Source organism: Cystoisospora suis (assembly GCF_002600585.1).
Source record: "Cystoisospora suis strain Wien I chromosome Unknown contig_1010, whole genome shotgun sequence".
Classification (NCBI taxonomy): domain Eukaryota; phylum Apicomplexa; class Conoidasida; order Eucoccidiorida; family Sarcocystidae; genus Cystoisospora; species Cystoisospora suis.
Window position 1 is genome coordinate 24,530 of NW_027153811.1, and position 17,823 is coordinate 42,352.

At 55.2% G+C, this 17,823-nt stretch overlaps 2 protein-coding genes across 2 annotated transcripts; one reads left to right on the forward strand and one right to left on the reverse strand.

The window, feature by feature from the left end:
* Positions 1 to 121: 121 nt before the first annotated feature.
* CSUI_002366 (tbc domain-containing protein) lies at positions 122 to 14,342 on the forward strand (the record flags this gene model as incomplete). Its single annotated transcript, XM_068062568.1, has 12 exons — positions 122 to 5,457; positions 6,366 to 6,528; positions 6,934 to 7,014; positions 7,400 to 7,481; positions 8,607 to 8,763; positions 9,275 to 9,355; positions 9,534 to 9,633; positions 10,188 to 10,535; positions 11,102 to 11,478; positions 11,613 to 12,360; positions 12,961 to 13,109; positions 13,438 to 14,342. Exons 1-12 carry the CDS (start codon positions 1,242 to 1,244, stop codon positions 14,340 to 14,342), a joined length of 7,407 nt encoding a protein of 2,468 aa, XP_067925457.1. The 5' UTR covers positions 122 to 1,241.
* Positions 14,343 to 15,811: 1,469 nt separating this feature from the next.
* Positions 15,812 to 17,292, reverse strand: CSUI_002367 (profilin). Its single transcript, XM_068062569.1, has 3 exons — positions 17,064 to 17,292; positions 16,317 to 16,535; positions 15,812 to 16,190 (listed from the first exon to the last, which is right to left on the reverse strand). The coding sequence occupies exons 1-3, from the start codon at positions 17,232 to 17,234 to the stop codon at positions 15,993 to 15,995; spliced, it is 588 nt and encodes a 195-aa protein (XP_067925458.1). The 5' UTR covers positions 17,235 to 17,292; the 3' UTR covers positions 15,812 to 15,992.
* Between the last annotated feature and the right edge of the window lie 531 nt (positions 17,293 to 17,823).

The following is a 17,823-nucleotide window of genomic DNA, read 5'->3' on the forward strand; positions in this document are numbered from 1 at the left end:
GCCCCCGTAGCTCAGTTGGTTAGAGCGTCGGTCTTATGAGCCGAAAGTCGTGGGTTCGATCCCCACCGGGAGCAGGTGAGTTGTCACCTCTTGCGCCTTTGGGTTGCCGCGGGCGCAGAAGGGCGTTCCTGCTTGATGATCAATGCAATGGATGCGCCCGCGCAGAAGATCGTTACTGCTTGATCATTGATGCAGTGGACAGCTTTACGTTTTTCCGCTGGTTGTCTTGCATTTCTCACTCGACATCGCTGAAGCCTATGGCCCGGGAGGGGCTTCCTGGCGGCACGGCGCGCGTGCACAGACGAGACTGGTGGATAGTCCTGCATCGGACTTGTCTGGGGGCAGAATGCTCGAGAGAAGCAAAAACTTTTCCGCGGATGGTATGCTAAATGAGCAGGAAGAGCACGGGGTTTCCAGATGCGCTCGTTGCTCGCGGCTTTCGTCTTACCGTGGCGATGCAGCGCCGTTGCGTCTGCCTGACTTCAGGGTAATTTTTAGTGGATGTCTCGCTTCTTGCGGGTCACAGGATTTGGCAAGAAGTGGCTTCCGCGTTCTGCACTGTGTTTATTGTCGTATTGAATGATAAACTTCGCGTCGACGTCAAGTCAGCTTTCCGGTCTTCTTTTTTCCGCGCGGCTGCTGTCCGCTCGAAGGACGGGGGCGCTTAAGCAAGCCAGCCAACACAGGGCCCCTTCCGCTTGTGGTGGTCTCTAGATTCTTGAAAAGTTTGGCGCTGGGACACATGTGAAGCCCTCGGGCCTCGAGACGCTGCCTGTCTCAACCGGATTGCTCGGTGATAGCTTTCTGTCCGTCGTTTTACTGTCTTCCGCAGCAGCAGCCCCGTTACTGAACGAAGAGCGTCTTCCCGCTGTCGCAAACTATCTCGAGACTGCACTTCGAAAGGCCAACTGTTCCCTCGGCCTCTTGTATAGCTTCAGTCTTCGCTCCGATCGTGTTTGTTGTTGGCACAGTCGCTCCTTGCTGCAGTTGACACTGCTTCGCTCAAACAAAAAAGAAGCCCCAGGCCCCAGTACTCTTTCTGCCGTCCGTCTTCTATGTCGATACACCGACTGTTAGTTTCCTCCACTGGCCTTTCCCCTCGCAACACCGTGGCGTGGCCGTGTGCTGAGTGTTGTAGCGAGTGTGTGCTGTTCGTGTACCAACGGAGAATGAGAACTAGGAGTAGGCAGGACCCAAACAAGTGTACAAAGAGCAGCACTGCAGAGTAATCACCCCAGGAAATGGGGGGAATCGCTGGTGAACTTCCTACACTCGGTTGTAGGGAGCGCCTTGCAAGCCCTTTGTCGGACGGTAGAGACAACGGTCGGTGTGGACCGCGTCATGGCAAAGAAGAGGATCCGCCTGTTCCCAAAGCTCGTGGCAACAACGAAGAACACGCCGGTTTTGAGAGAGATGCATATGGACCCGTACGGCGCGCTTGGCAGGTGGGGAATTTCACCGTACCATTTGCTAGGTCACAGGCACAGTTACGGTCGCTCGCAGGGGTTCTGAGGTACCCAGTTGCGCCTGAGAGTGGTTACACGCCGAACCCGCCACAATCTTGGAACCTGGGACATTTACCTCCTGCGACTCGAGCTGTGTCTCCCGTCCAGACAGCTGCGGATGGCCTTCTACAAGGTGGTGGGTGCTTCAGACAAGAGTGGGCCCTCTCAGCGCACCTCCCTGGGACGCCCAGAGAATCTGACATTGCGCTGATCGCCACCTGCTCGCCCGCTGATCTGCCTTCACCTTTTGTTAGCGGATCCAGAGATATGCCTCTAACGTACCCGCTACATGACAGGAATTCAAATGGAGACCCAGAGTCTTCGACGACCAACGAGAGTGTTAGCGGGACCAGTTGCCAAGGAGGGGAATCCGAGCGGTCCTCTCCGTGTGTCGACAACGAGCCTGTCAGAACACAGCCTCGTCGTCCTGACGCGGCAGGTGGCACCGGCACTGCTGCGTCAGGGTCTGTTGGGACTACGGCTAACAAACAAATTGCGGGAGTGCCTTGTGCCGTTCTATCCACAAACGGCGAGGGGCTTGCTTCTGACGTCTCCGTGCACTGCATCGACAAGGAAACGGCAAATCCAAGCAGCTGCGCATTCGTGACATCCCTGGCGCGCAAGTGTACGGTGACGCCGGCCTCCTCGGCAGACGGGAAAGCCCCGGAAGTTTCCTCGAGAGCGTTTCTGACCCAGCTTCGATTGTCAGCTCAAATGCAGAATGGAGACCAATTTCTTCCGCTGGCTACTTCTCTGCCGTCGTCCCATTCGGGTCGCCCAGGGAGTGGAGAGGAAAAAGAACTTTTCTTTCGTGACGCCAGGGGGGACGAATTTGGTCTACCAAGGAAGGTGGAGCCGCAGCCACCAAATGACCTGCCTTCCCGAGGGGTGAACCCCGAAGAGCCCACACGGGCGCCTTCGCTGTCGGCTATGCGATTTCAACACGGAACTGTGGGTTCAGGCAGCCACGGTGACAGAGATCGCGAGCCCTGTTCTCTCACAGACTGGTCGTCTGGTGAGAGGAGCATGTCTGGTGCGATGAGTCCGAGGGAAGCTCGTGAGCGCTCGCACGTTGCCGGCTGTCCTACCGTGTCAACCGGTGAAAACACTGCGCCATGCAGCGACTTCTCCGTAGTCCGAGACCTGGTATCTTCCTGTGTGGCCGGAAACGTAGCTCTTCAAGAAAAAGCTCTCGTCGGAAGCGCCTCCCTGGAGGGAGATAGTGGACAGTGTACGGTCCCTTTGTCGGACTGTAAGACGGCGGCAACGAAGAATGATGAGGCCCTTGGGGCTGCGGAGACTGAGATGGTCGAGCTTATGGAGCAGAGGTGCTCTACGGCGTTCGCAAACAGAAACGGATGTGGCGATGAAAGAGCTGACACACCGCGTTGCGGCTCGTTAACTGCTGTGATGGAAGGTGAAGCAGCAACCTCTCTGAGCGTTTCAGGCCGTACGGGCGGACTCTTGGCGGAATCATCTCACACAGATGGATATGGGGCTTCTCTCACGAGCGTGGCGGCTAACTCCACCGAGGCCGCTTCGGTCCGCCGTACACTCCCCGAGCCCCAACGGCATCAGGAAATACTGGAAGAGCAACACGTGGCGGCTGACGCGCTGGACGAGCCTCCTGGCTGTTGTCGAGGCCTCGAGGGAGAAAAGCAGGCTGCATCGCCGTGTGTGCTGCAGCCATACCATAGAGGACTGGAACCGCGAGAGGCGGGGCCCCACGAGGTTCCCAGGGCCACGGGCACTGTCGGGGATTTCACGAAGTCGTTGAGAAATGCTGGGCGAGACGCCTCAGTCCTTCGGAGGACCGTGAAGTACCAACCCTCCGGCCACCGATGTAGCGTGCATACCGAGGTAAGAGACGCTCACGGCCTTCCGTGGCAAGTGCAGGACTCTGTAACACGGGACCTGGACGATTTGAATTCAGGTGCCCGGGCAGACCACCAATTCCAGGGTGCAGGCCCCTCTCCTGCCATCAAGAGGGTGCACAACCACATGGTGGGGGAGTGTCCCGCGGAAGCGCGGGGCGACAGCCGTCACGGGCCGACACAGTTCAAGTTTGTTTGTACTGGAGGAGGAAGTAGCTGCAGCAACCAGTCCGCACAGTCCAATCTATGCTCGCGGTCGCGGCTCTGTGCATTAGATGGGCGGGAGGAGGCAAGTAGAATCTTGCGTGGACCTGGGGACCCTCAGGACAAATTGGCAGGAACGGTGGATCTAAACGTGTCTAGCGACGAGCTTTGGGAAATGTCCGCTACTCTGCAGGCGGGCCGGTGCAGCATGAGAGGAGGGGACGAGAAAGATCCAACGGAAAGGGCGCGCGAGCAGCAAGCTGATGACACACGCCATCGGTGCTTTGCAGCCCGTGCCCTAGGTTGTCAGATGCAACAGGCCCCAACAGACGAGCACTTTCCAGGTACCGAGGACTCCTTGAATGACAAAAGCTTTGATCAACAGGAGAGAGAGACACTCCTCCCTCGGGTCCGGCCAGTGCTTTTTCACACGAGTGCGTTGCCCAGTCATGACTCTAAGGAAAATAAGCAGCCTGGGCCACGGGCGGGTAGCACGTTGCCCAGCGAGGCAGTAGCAACAGCTGGGGACACTGCTGGTAACACGGATATTTCTTCCTCCAGCGTGCCTGCTCAACCGAGTAGCCGGGGTTTGAGCGGCTATTGTCACAGTGGGCTCAGTCTTCAGACGGGAGAGGAGACTGCGTCTAAGGGAATCGGTGGTGACGCTCGTTGGGGGTTAGAGCAGGTGTTTGTGCTGGGCTGTCACTTAGATGAGCCGGCGACTGCAGGGGGTGCTTCCATCTGCGCTCCGGGCGGCTCAGCGCCTTCTCTGACGAACTCTTCGGCGCTTCCAGTGCACTTTCACCGCGCTGGTGAACCAGTCAAGGATATCTTCTCGAAACCTCACAGTTCGGCTGGTGCGCGACTTGCCGAGCCGTCATTCTCGTCATCACTAGTTGTATCAGACGGAGCGTCCCGGGCCTCTCAGGGAACAAATCACCTGCCTCTGTTTCATGATACAGAGGCCACAAGAACGCGCGTCCCGCCGTCCCTGGTGCACCGGTCGAAACAACCTGCTCCGCAGTTCGACAGCTCGGGAGAGGAAACCGACTTCTCCAGCGTCAACGTTTGTCATGTTAGACGACAGCTTTCCCCGGAATGCCTTCCGCTCTCTGATCATTCGCCGAGGAAAGAGGACGCGTTCCAAAACAGGACCTTAGATTCCATCTTGTTGCGTGGCATCGCCCAATGTGACGGTGAATTACGCCTTGATCGTACCAGTCCGTATCCAGGTGTCTTGGACTCTGACCCTGGGTGGGTTCATCCTAGCCAGGTTACAGAGGCCGAGACCGCGACGGGGAATGAGAAAGCCCTGTGCGACACCACGTCGTCAAGCGCGCCTCGTCTAGCTGCGCTGCGGGACTCCCCGGAAGCAATTCAAGAAGATCACGGTGCATGTCAAGAGCTCCCGCACGCGAACCAGCCTCCTCCGCGTTGTCAGCACTTTGCAGAGACCACCTCTACTCCGGACGCTGCAGCTCGGGATTCCAAGCTGTCATCCGGGATGACTCTCCCACAGTCAGGAGAAGAATCATTGTCGCTCAAAACCTGGCTTGCCCTGTTGCCTTCATCCGAGAATACTGTGGCGCACATTCAGAGCTTTATCCAGATTTACAACGCGCAGAATAAAGAAACGTCGGGGACAACTGAAGGGGTCAAACAAGAAGGCAAAAATGACCTTGCCGAAGGCAAGACTCAGGACGATCTCGATCTTCATCTCCTTCTCGGTGACGTTCTCAGACAACGCTGGATGCATGCCAAAGAAAGCGGTGAATGCGCGAAAACAAGTGGCCGCCTTCACGACACAGACAGGGACCTCCTGGTGGATGCCGTATCCGTTTTTTGTAAGATGAATAACGTGTGCTACTGGCAGGGTAAGTTTCGGTCAGTGTCTCTTGTTCCCTCAGTTTGGGGTACTAAGTATCAGCGGTGTGCTGCTGACACGCGACGTCGGTGGTGTCGGCGCGGTGAAATTCAGGTGACCGTCTACCTAGCACGTGTCGATGCAGCAATTCGTTTAGAGTATACAACCGTAGTAAGCCTTCCATGCTTTTTATAGGCTGGTTGTAAAATCATGCAGCTCGTATCGATACCCCTGGTGTGCAATAAATACACATCTCCCCACACTACACGAGATGTGTGCACGTGATGCAGTGAGTGGCAGGTACAGTGACCCTTTGCTGACGGGGCCTTCCGCCGTCGGTAGTTTGCGTCCCTTCATACTAATCCCGGTGGTCTTACGGTCGAGTGAATCTTTGTTCCTCTCGTGAAGACTTGCTCAGGGAAGGCCAGGTACTCAAGGACGTCGAAGTACCTGGCACAGGGTCACTAAACTCGTGCGACCCTGGTGATTAGTACACAGGAGCCCAAACTACCTAACAGAGAAAGTCTTGTCAGCAGAGGGTCGATAAATATCATCTTCCAACTAAGGATCTCTTCTGTTCGATGCGTGCTTGCTGGCGCAATGCAGTACCACATTGTCTCCGCATCGCAAAAGGTGGTGTCTCGCTTGCCGATCTGTGGTAGTGGCGACGAGTCCCTAGCGGACAGGGTTGCTTCCGGGCACGAGATCGTCACCCTGTACAGACGTTCCAACACTTGCACAGATGACGAACGGGTAATAGTTCCGCTTTGCTGTAGCCGTGCTAGTACCTCTACATTGCTTGGCTCTATACTCGGGTGGCGTGACAGTCCGATCGTCGTGGGCTTTTCCTCAACTGGAAAAAGACAGACAACAGAAACAAACCCCAGCGACCCCTGCGGCGTGCGTGTCATCTTGCAGGCATGCATGATATCTGCGCGGCCTTTCTCTTCCTCGTACCGCAGCCGTCGCTGCTACAGCTTGTTCAGCTTCTTCAGGAGTTCGTGCTTCTGTTTTCTCCCTGGTTGCTACTTCCTCCTGAACAGGCTGTCGAGCAGTCCGCCAATGCAGCACGAATATTCCGGTAGGTGATGCATGTCGTCGAGCACCAATTTGCACTGTCACGATGTCAGCCCACCGAGCTGACTGCAGAGACGCGACGTACAGATAGCGTGCCCGCGCAGTCCACAGAACGATAGCTGGGGTGGTATTTTCTGTCTCGTTCAAGACCCCCCCCCCTCCCTCCTCGTCTTCGTTGTCCGAGGCACACCTCCGTCACTGAGACTCGTCAGCCGTGATTTCAGGAAAAACAGATTGAACTACGGCGCCCGATGCCGTAGGATAATGTCAAGGGAGGTTTCTTTCAATTGGTGGAGCGAGTTAGTCTTTCAGAGGCCAGGCGATGCGCCATTTTCTCGGCTGATCTCCACGACAGGAAGAACCACTCTTTTCAGGGATACTTTCGTTAGCATGCGTTTTTATATTTCAGGCAGCTCCTGCAATTTTTTTCACCGGGAGTCACTGGATCTGTGGAGCGCCTTATTCCCTCAGCGTCCTGGAGCCAGATGATGTGAGTCTGCGAAATTGCCAAGACCATCTCAGCGGCAGTGCACGACCGCCGCCCCCACCTGTTGTTTCGAACGGCGTATGGACGCAGCGTACTCGAGTGTGGAGCTGTGGCATATATGAATAGCTTGGTCGCCAAAGGGTTTGTCAGGTCAGCTCCCAGTGCTACTGTCATCTCACCATTTGACCAACTCAGTCCGCCTACAAGGTTCATCCGAGAGTAGGGATTGCTGTCACGTGGTTTCCTGCTCGGACGAACGTGCGCAGCTTTGACTCTCGCGCAAGTAAGAGTAAACCATTTCGTGCAGCCCACTGCTGCCAATTTTCATGGAGTAGACCAGGATTCTTGGACTGTGTGCTGTTTCCTGTGTGTCTTGCTCCACTCGCAGACTTGTACACACACTCGCTTTCGATCGGTTCCGGGACGTGCGAAACTTGCTGACTGTGTGGCGGGCTGTAGCCGAGTTGAAAGTAAGCTCCGTAGGAGGGCGCTTACGATCACTGCCGCTGAACCACAAGAGTGACACGTAGTTAGGGGGGTTCTCTCTCAGATTGCTTGACAGTTGCGACAACTACAGATGAAGGTTGAGATTCGAGACTTAAGGCCATGCTCCACGCCGTTGAGTCCTGTGAGGCTCTGCTATAGAGTTCATGATAGAATACGGTCTCGTACGTCAGGTCGCTCTCCTCCATCATTGGTCTTCCAGCCTTGAGAAACGTTGCTTGCAGTATCACTTGTCTAGCCGCTCATGTGCCCAGTAAAGCGTGTAGCTGTGCAAGGTAAAAGATGACTTTACTCGTCGGCACACACGGTGAGGCGGCAGCGCCAAACACCGTAGCTACAAAGACACGAGAACACGTGCTGCGCAGTTCCTACCCCATGCTGTGCTCAACAACCTTCATTCGTCATCTGCGCGTCGCTATCTAACGAGCCTCAGCGTTTGAAAAACCTCTCACAGAAACGCGTGAAGTACGGTTAGCCGGTCTGCATGAGCGGAGGATCTTTCAGAATCCGGGAAGAGAGCGATTTCTTTCGGATTCTTGTTTCTTGTGTCTTTCCGGATGTCGCGCCATTGTGACATCACGCAAACCTCAGTCAAAGAAAGGTGTACTGATAGGACATGTCCGCTCTCCTAGATTGTGCGTGAATAGCCCCAGAGATGCAACCCTCGGGGCGCCAGGGGCTTAGGGTGCTGAGTAGACTGAAAGCAAACAGCGGGAGTTGAAAAGAGGGCAGCACGAGTCTTTCCTATTTCCTAGGCTGTGAATCTCACCACACATACATCCTCGAGGAGGGAAGCGTAACCGGGCTAAAATTCAGCTGCCTTTTTCCTCGGTCTCCCTCTCAGATTGTTCATACGACACCTGGTTTTCTGTACAGACAGGGGGTCCAGCAAGAAGAGCACACATCCGATTCCACTCTCCGGCACTGTTGTCGCACCTCCGGGGAAGTGTCGCTGCAATAGGGGATTTCTTTACGCAGCGATAGTGGGAAGTTACTGCCAGGTCGACGGGGTGCAGTAGCATCACGCCGCTGTCAGGTAATGTGTGCTTCAACTGCGATTTCGTGATCGATGTGTTTTCCGTGCTGTGCAGGGTGCGAGCAACGGTGCGCCTGTGGGCTTCTTCTATTTCCTACTGGCCTATGTACGACTCCACGAGGAGTGTCTGAGCGCGGCTCCCGAGCTTATCATCAACGGAGAGTTCTCCTTCGATCACTCCTGTTTCTCCGAGAAAGCCTGTGCCGCTTGCTGTAAGCAACAGAACGTCCTTCACGCACTCGGACGCGATTCACTTTCCTGGCATCTCTTCCGGCTACTTTATCCCGCAGTACGCTAGTGTTCTAGCTGCTTGTGAGCGCCTGAGGATACCTGTGCCAGTGCCACACGCGGACTAGACACAAGACCAGTCAGTATTGAATCTCTTCTATATCACTCTTCCCTGGATGGGGTGCACGCCCGGCATGCAGAGAGGCCTCACGCGCCTGGCGCCTGTTCCCACGTCATACCCCCAAAGATACACCTCGTGGAAGAGGTGAGTGGGGCGCGTGAATGCGCAGCTACGGGATGTCTCGTGACATACCCATCCCGACTGCACACTATCAACTTTCCGGGATAGTGCTATATAGCCATGGTCAGAGCTTACATTCAAAAAACGGCTTGCATCCATGTTTGTTATGGGTCTGCCGTTCCAGCGGCAGCGGCACCAGCGCCCACTCGAAAGACCCTTGATTTGGGCGCATGATGTGTGTCCTGTCCTGGCAGTTTTGGAGGGAGGGTGCGGAGGACTAACAGGGTCTGTCCACATAGACGAGCTAGCTTCTGATAAAAAACTCGTCTGGAGGAGTAAGTTCTGATTTTTTCTTAGGGGTGAATAGCCCCTGGCTGAAAGGAGCTCTCTCTAGAGACTTTTGAAGTTGGGCGATATGCCACTGTATCGAAAAACAACTTTTTTTTCTTTTGCAGCACGGTAGCTGATAGTCTCTAGAACTTCTTCAAAGCTGCTTCTTGTTTCTTTTCCCAGGGAATTTTCCCCTCCGTCCCATTTTACTCACGATGTTCAAGCTTTATCTGTCCACTCCGCCAGCAGCATTGATGGATCTTCGCACTTTATTAAGTTCCTGGTAAGCGTTTTCTTCTTAAGCTCTTCGGCATCGGACACGGCGCTGCTGCTTCAATCGACCGGAGCTATCCAAAAGACTCGTTCCGGCATTCCGGTGTATACTAATAGATATGCGTACTGGGAGATTGACAGCTGAACTTCGGAATAAAAAGAAAGGGGGGGTAACCCGGCCATCTAGTGACCCCGTCTTCGGCCGTCTACCCTAGTGGCACGACTTCTTTACCTATGTTCTTCGCTCGCTCCATGATACCTTAGATGGGAAATAGTCGTACTGAGTCGTCGAGCTGGCGCTTCAAATGTAAGCCAGTAGAATATTGTCAGGGCCTCAGAAACTGTGAACCAAACTCATAACTGCACAATGCAGACGTCATTTCATTTGATATGTGCTTGACTACTACTTTTCTGGCACCATGGCTAGGTGTCTTCTCCGCCGGTGAGCCGTTTTTCCGTGTTCCCAACCCAAGTGACGGCTGATCATTTAGCGACCTCCCAGGAACACATGCACGCAGTATTGCTTCATTTTCTTGCGGTGTGCTCTGTTATACTCTTCTGCAGCTCTACTATGGCAGAAACGGCCTTTGAAAGACGCCTTTCGCGACCCCCTCAGTCTCTTCGGTCATTGTCCTCCGCTGGAGTGCTGGAGGACACTCGGGCCCAGGGAAATGCCGAAGAGTCGAAGTCTCACGAGGGAGAATGTGGATGCCCCGACACTGCCCGCGGCCACACGTCGACTTGTGCGTCTGATGACTCGCCAGATGTGAAGAACGGCGGCGGAGCAACCTCTCATCCTCTTTCCGACCTTCAGAACGGTGTTTGCCTGTCTTTGAGTCCGTGCGATCTTTTGGCTGAGATCCATGCCCCAGCTGTTTTTCAGAAGTCGGGGTTTATTGAGGCACTCTCTAGGTAAGGATAGAACAGCATCTGCATCTGCGCAGCAGGCCGCAGGCGTTTTGTACGTGCTACAGTGAGTAGATCCCAGTTTTCAAGCTGTGGAGCACCTTCCAAGCAGTCTACAAGGTGGCGTAGCCGTCAGTAAAAACTTCACAACCCTAATTGCGCACAGGGCAAGTTATTTATACAGCGGGGTGCACGGAGCGCACCTCGAATGCTGTTATAGAACATTTATAGACGTGGGTGCTTCTATGAAGGCCCAGGTGTCCTCAGTTACGCTCTGAAGAGCAGAGCGATGTTAGGCGTGCCGGCGTCATGGATATCAACGCGACTTGGCGGGCGCGGGCGTTGATTAGTTTCACCAGACGTCTTGAGAGATTCGCTACTTAGCTCCCGAACCATCTGGCGCAATGGTGATAGGAGGTGACAGCTGTACAGCCGGACGGAGGATCTTCCCCCCTCCTAGCCCGAGGAATCCAAGCCCTTTATAACCATAACGAAAACACGACGAGTGAACGACGTGTACGCCCCCTTGTCCGTTGCGCCTCCGACTTGTGTCTGTCGCATTTATTTTGCAGAGTTTTTCGGACTCTTTCAATAGCCTCGCCGCCACCTGGCCGAATGATTGAATCTGACGACGTCGACAAAGAGAATCTCGAGGAAATTTTCAGTGTGGTCCGCGGGATGATGCCCCTTGTGCATTCTTCGGCTGGCTTCACTCGCCCATCCTGTCCTCTTCACCCACCGCCTGCTGAGGGGACATCCGGGTTCTCCGTGATTCAGCGGTCTGTAAATCCTGGTTGCGAGCTCGATGCTGTGATGCGTGGCAGTTCCTCGAGCGGATCAAGACTTCGCGAGCCCCCTCAATCTGCGCGACCAAACTTCAACCTCGCCGGAAGTAAAGTAGATCTGTCGGCAACTTCGAGTCCGCGGCCTGGGGACGTTGCTTATACAAGTAAGGAATTACTCCTCAGACTCGTCGTCGAACTGTCGACATAAACAAGTAGCTAGGGGACATGGTCGCAGACACGAAGCCTGCAAAGCCTCCCGACGTTACGCTGAGGGCTCGAAGGCTGTGCTTTGCTTCAGGTGAATCCGAGCATGAAAGGACTCAATGGTCCTCCCGGGGCGTGGGCGTCCACTTCTTAGATCTACGCCCCTCCTCACTGCCTCAGGGGGTGAGACCACAGCTGGAGAAGCTTCTCAGACTGCAGCCTCCTCGACTCCCAGGAGGGGCAGTGTACGATGTTAAGCTTGTCGTGACCCATGCTGTTTCGCGGAGTCGGGGGGCCAGCAGCGCACAAGACGGGAAGGGTAGATCCGAGGGCCTAGGGCGCCGGCCACTGTTCCGCCAGTGTGTGGCTAGTAGTCCCGTGAGTAAAGATGGAGGGGCGGGCCGGCCCAGAGACTCTGTCGGTTTACGGAGTTGCCAAGGGGATGATAGCGAGGTCGGACATTGTTCGCGGGGGCGCCCAAATGCTCACCTGACGAGCGGCAAGGAGGAGACATCTGATGTTTATCTTCAGCTGACGGCTGCTGAAGCTAGTCATGAAAAATATGAAGGAACAGGTGGCAGCTTGACGGCGGCTTGGAAACGAGACAGGAGGTTGCAAAGACCGGCCTCCGCACAGTCGCGCAAAACGCTTGTGGCTGGAACGGGCAGCTGGCTTATGCGTCGACGAAAGCCCAAGGGGAGGAGTGAACAGAAACATCGGAATGAGGCAGAAGCGATCCGAAGTCTTGAAAGGCAGAGCGAGAACGAAGAGGCGACTACCGACTCACTCAACGTAGAAGACCTCGTTGAGTACGTTCAAAAAATCGAGAGGCGAGATCCCAGGTGAGACAGTCTACCGCCTGCATACCCAAAGAACTTGCTACGAGGCCGGAGCCGCCCTAGGCTACACGAACTCCCGTAGTCGACTAAGCGGAGGCGTGACGCTGTCTGCTTGTTAGAATGCTTTGGCTGGCATGCCATGCATCGGGGCCTCGCATGCGCGTGCTTGGAAATGGGTACACGCTAGCTACGCCCCATGGTTATGTAAGGTCATATACGCTATGCCTTTCTTCGCACGTTTTCAGGCCGAAGAACTTGTCAGTCTCCGGACATTCGTAGTTCGTAAGCGAGGTAGTTGTCCGATTTCCGAAGCGGGATGGCTGGTGGACTGCAGACATCGCCTTGTATAGTTTGGTTTGAGGAAAATCCAGCCTCATCGTAAGAACTAAGTGTCGTGTTTCATGGTATGACTTCTAACTAGCTGACGTACTTGGACACCTCCCTCGAGTACATTGCGCGCTTCACTCCGTGTGCCGCATATGCACCGCCGACTTGCGGCCAAGCAACTCCTCGTACAACCTCTGTGCAGTGCCACCGGGGTTCGGTGTTTGCCCAGAACATCACTGGTTTCACCGATGCTATTTTTACGATGTGTGTGATCAGTGTCATGCACGTCTGGGTGCTTGTTGCACATGATGACTGCTCGAAAGAGCCTCTCCTAGAGGACGGTCTGCTTGGAGCTGGAGGTTCGCGTGATTCAATGTCACCTTTGCAGAAGGCGTACTTTTATCTGAGCGAGGCAAATGTGAAGGGTACGTTTCTCGGAATGTGAGCTCCGACAAAGAGTTGAAAGTCTAGTAATGCTCCCAACCTGCGTGACAGCATACGGACTGGTATACTCCAGTCATATAGCGAACGCGCTGGCTCTACTAAAGTAGCTACGGCCAGGCGATACCAATGAGCAGCAGGCTATTCAGGGTCCTTCACACTGCATACCATTTAGACTCCCAGCATTTCGGGGCGAATCATCCGTCGGCTTCGAGTCACTATGCTGTCGCACGCCGCTTCGCCTCGCGGCTGTCGGCAGCTCAACACCCTAAACTGTAAGTCTTGTGTGACCCGGTATCTTCTCCTTTCCAGGGGTTCTTGCTCTCCGCGGCGGAGTGCGCGCACTGCAAGCGACTGCTAGTCTTTCTTTATCATCTGCTTTTAACTCCGGCAGTCCAGGTGCTTTAGCATTGCTCTGCGGCCAGCGCTGGCCCGGCAATTCAGCCGGGCAAGTACCGCCTGCGGTCTTGACAGAGGAGCGGCGGATACAACATACCACACCTGCCTCTGACTTCCAGCGGTTCCACGTCCAACCTGGCAACGAACACAGTGGTACTCCACACCAGAAGACGAGCGCCACTGTGCAGACGCAGGCGCCGCTGGGTCTGCTGTTCGCACAGCCCACGTTGCGGCTGCAGCGTCGTCGGAAACCGAAGCAGTGCATTCGCTCAGCCCCCGCGGTGGATCCCGCCTGCCAGACTCCTTCACCGAAATCGAAGTTCCATGACGTTGGCCGTGCTCTCTCCACTTGGCTGTTTTCGCCGCCAGGCGGACGTGAGCCAACTATAGACCCGCGTGACACTGGGCGGGATGCGCTGCAGAGCCCCCTTCCGGGTCTCTCTCCGCGAACTGGGGCGATACCACTTGCAGGGATGGGGCAGGAGGAGCCGCTCCACCCAAGTGTTTCCTTTTTCCCCCCGCTGAAAAGGCCTTCTGTGTGTGCGGCTGGCGCAAGCATAGGTGGCACCCCGATAATCGCAGTGGCCTCGGTCAGGAGTAGGACTCCGGCAGGCGAGGTTACATGTTTCGTGCCTGTAGGGGTTGTGCCAGCAGGTCCTCTGGCTCCCCAGCCCCACCAAACCTCGGGATTGGAAGCAGGGGAAGGGAGTATCAGCGGAGAAGATGCCCGCGCTTTTATGAGGAATGACATCGGTAGCCCACGACAGGTTTCACCAAGTGAAGGCGGTGCTGGCAGTCCGGTCCAGGTGACATCGTAGCAGGACGAATCAAGAGGAGCAGGCTGCCACCGACTGGGGGACTAACGGATTGTTCAGACACCCTGAAGCCTTGAACTATTCTTGTAGCGCTTCGTTGACAATCGCCCCCCCCCCGGTCTGGCAGCAGCAGGTTGATTCAGCCTGCTACTTCGCAAGCCCTTCCGTGTACGATCGCCAGCACAAGTAGGGCCAACTGGCGCAGCGTATCGAAGAGACGTACCCGCGTCCGTTGCCTCTGTTGCCGGATCTGCTCTCTGACACCACGAGGACCCCGCGAGCTCGCGTCACCCTGAAAAAAAAGAGTGGATTGGCGCCCTTGGTTGAGACCTGCTCCCGTTTGCAACTGAACCGGTGCTGCGGGAGAACATCACTACACCTCGCGGTTCTGCTTTTGTTGGCGTGCTGGCGGACGGGTCAAGCACAGCCGCTACCAGAAAATCATCTGAGCCAAAACATCATCATGAGACATGCCGACTGCGATTTATATACCGAAGCTCGCGAAGAAACAAGTCGGCAAGCTTCGCCACTCCAGCCGTGGCGGGAGACCAGCGAATCACTGGAGAACCGCGTGTCTCAACGTTGGTTTTCGGTACAAATTATTCGTGGCCCCTGACGGGCGGGCCACCTGTGTAGATACGACCGGCTCACGCGTGGTACCCTTGAATTCTTTTTGTCCGTGTGCAGTATCCAACTGTCATTTCATCTGGCCCAGAGTGGCTCCCATCCACACTAAGTGCCGATAACCACCTAACTCGAACCCTAGCATTGCTATCAGGCGCCGCCTGTCCTGTGAAGCCGGTTATTGTGGAACTGATTTCGCAAGGCTATGCTGATTGGAGAAGAGGCTCGGTCCACCGTTGCTGACGCACGCCGGCCTCCCACGTCCACATGTCACTGAGGAACTACGCGGTTCGGGCTCCAAGCAGTGACTGACCGCGTCGCAGCCAGACTTGGTACAGCACTGTCTTCTAGAAGGCTCGGCCACTAGGGGCTAATCCTGGCATGTTTGCCTCACAAGCCACTAACGAGTCCCTGTTTTCACCTCTTGGCAGCCACGCGCATCGCCAGAGAGAGCCCAGCCGATTGCTCACTTGAACACTGCCTGGTCGTTGTTTTGTGTCTCCGGGGTCCCCAGGGTACACGGTGAGATAGTTGCTTCGAAGAATGCGGGGGTTCTCATGAGAGGACGCAGTGCAGTGCGCCCCCGGTATGCAGAAAGTGGCAGTACAGCCTGAAAAGCGTGCAACTCGCGAAGCGCACTGAGACTGCGGCAGCATTGTCCTCCGACAGCAGACATTACTACCCACGCCTTCAACGTCATGTTCTACTGCGGTATGCTTTTTAATGGCTCCATGGCGTTTTCAAACTCAGTCCCAGTTAGAACACCTGACTTCTATGGTAAGTTTGGTTGATGGTGCCCGAAACAACACCATGAACACACAATATCGAACACACGAAGCCCGACGTCTGAGTCCACGATGGATGAAGCAACGCGAATACGAGTTTAGACTGTGAAGAGCCATGTCAACACGCGACTGAGAAACTCGGCGCGCTGGAATACACCTGGCTCTCCCGTAAAAGCACAACAATATCATTCAAAAGTGCCCGGCCAGAAAACAGCTCACGGCGACCAAGACATAAGGCTCGGACTTAATATCCAGACTGGTGTAGGTACTCAGCGAATGCCAGGGCAGTCGTCCTGCTATTGCCCTTATCCTGCTCCTTCTCCTCATCGTAAAGTGCAATTACAATGGAGCCGTTCTGGGTTTTGATTAAATGCGCACCGCCCTTGGGTCGGGCACACATGGTGATGTCGAAACTGGTCCCATTGTAATCAAAACCTTTCTCCTGTCAAACAATCGCACGCACACGCGACGCGTAACGCTTTGAAACACGGCAGGAAACGAAAAACACATCCTTCCAATCCCCTCTCTCGACTGCCGCTCGGCCGCCACCTCGAAACTCACTACTTACCGGAGCAACCACTTTGTACTTCTGTCCGCCAATCCACACTCCGTTGGGGCAACTTCCTTCATCCACTGCGGCCTTGAGGGTGCAAGCCTCATTAATGGTTACTTTTCCAGACACAGACCCATCTTCTCCGAGAACATCCTCTTCATGGTCTTCCTTGAACAACTTCGACCACCCGTCACCGTCATCCGCCGCCGCTGCGAACACTGAGCCATCCTCGGCCTGAAGGATAACAAAACACCCGTGCAACCACGCACCGTAACCGCCCATCGCAGTTCCTGCTGCAGCCCCGCGCACACGCATTAAGTTGATAGAGAAACACGACAGAAACGACCGCCGCAACGGGAGCTGCCACACGGCCCTTGCCCTAAAGCCTGGAAGCACCCGTCGCCTACTGAAAACGGCCGGCCTCAACCGGAAGTGGCAAGTGAAAAGAACACGGACACACACTCAGCAAGTAATACTGTTGCTATTAAATTACGGGTGATAAGGAATACCCTAACCAGTTGCTTCTGCTCATTAAAACCGGCGTCCTGGCCGCCGAAACGAACCGCCTCGATTCACCAAGCGTCTCTCCGGCCCCAGAATTTCAGTGAAGCCGTTAAAAACACCTTACCAACAGAAACCAGTCACGGACATTCGAAAACTGCAATCAGCCACAACACCCACTGTTGTATCAAAAAGTGACACAGGAGGGGCAGCCACAACGGTAACACAAAAGCAGCATTGTGAAGGGTGCATCCGGCTTACGCTCGCGATTCCACCAGCACAGCAGTAGCCCGTATCAACAAGCCATTCCTTAACGACGGAATCCCACTCTGACATCTTGCAAACAGGTCGGAAGAAAACGATCGCAAAATGACAGCAGGAAAGAAAAGAACCGCGCGTACGCAACAACAAAATAAATAATCTCACTTGCATCACCCTACCCCACTTCCCTCGCTACGATCAACGGCACACGCACGAGTTCGGATGATCACCACCTTTCCGAAGGGTGGCTCAGCGGCCTTCAAACAGCTGTGACCTTCGTTAATCCCGCACTTGCACATGGCCGGGACACGTATCAAGCGACGGGCTGTGGTCCGGCCACGCACCCGGAACGGACATCTGCGACGGATACGAAAAACGGGCGTCCGGACACATTCACTTGCCGGGAGAGCTGTTGTAAGGTTTTCCTGAGCCGCTTTTGTCCCAAGAGCGCGGCTAGTTCAAAAGTGTGGCGCGCGGCTTCTAGTTGAAGCGTCATTCGCCTGCCTATCCTCGCGTAGATGGACGCGGGCAGCCAGGCACCCCGCCTTCGAAGCGTGGAAACCCTTAGTGTTGCCACTCTGTGTCAGGGCAATCCAGTTCCAGTGGTTTTCCAAGCCCACTTTGAGGTTGTCCACCGGACAAAACTGCCAAACCGGGTTTTAGTCATTCTGCAGAATGTGAGGAGCATGCCTCCAGGCGTTGCTTCCTTTACCGACTAGTCGACTTAGACCGTACAGGCTGAGGCAAGCGCAAAAGCGCC

What these genes read in the sequence shown, in the direction of transcription:
- CSUI_002367 (XM_068062569.1), bottom strand. Translation starts at nt 17,234, where the DNA reads ATGCAAGTGAGATTATTTATTTTGTTGTTGCGTACGCGCGGTTCTTTT. An exon ending in GTGCTGGTGGAATCGCGAGC is followed by an intron (nt 16,536 to 17,063) that starts GTAAGCCGGATG and finishes GTTATCCTTCAG; the next exon opens with GCCGAGGATGGCTCAGTGTT. An exon ending in AGTACAAAGTGGTTGCTCCG is followed by an intron (nt 16,191 to 16,316) that starts GTAAGTAGTGAG and finishes ATTGTTTGACAG; the next exon opens with GAGAAAGGTTTTGATTACAA.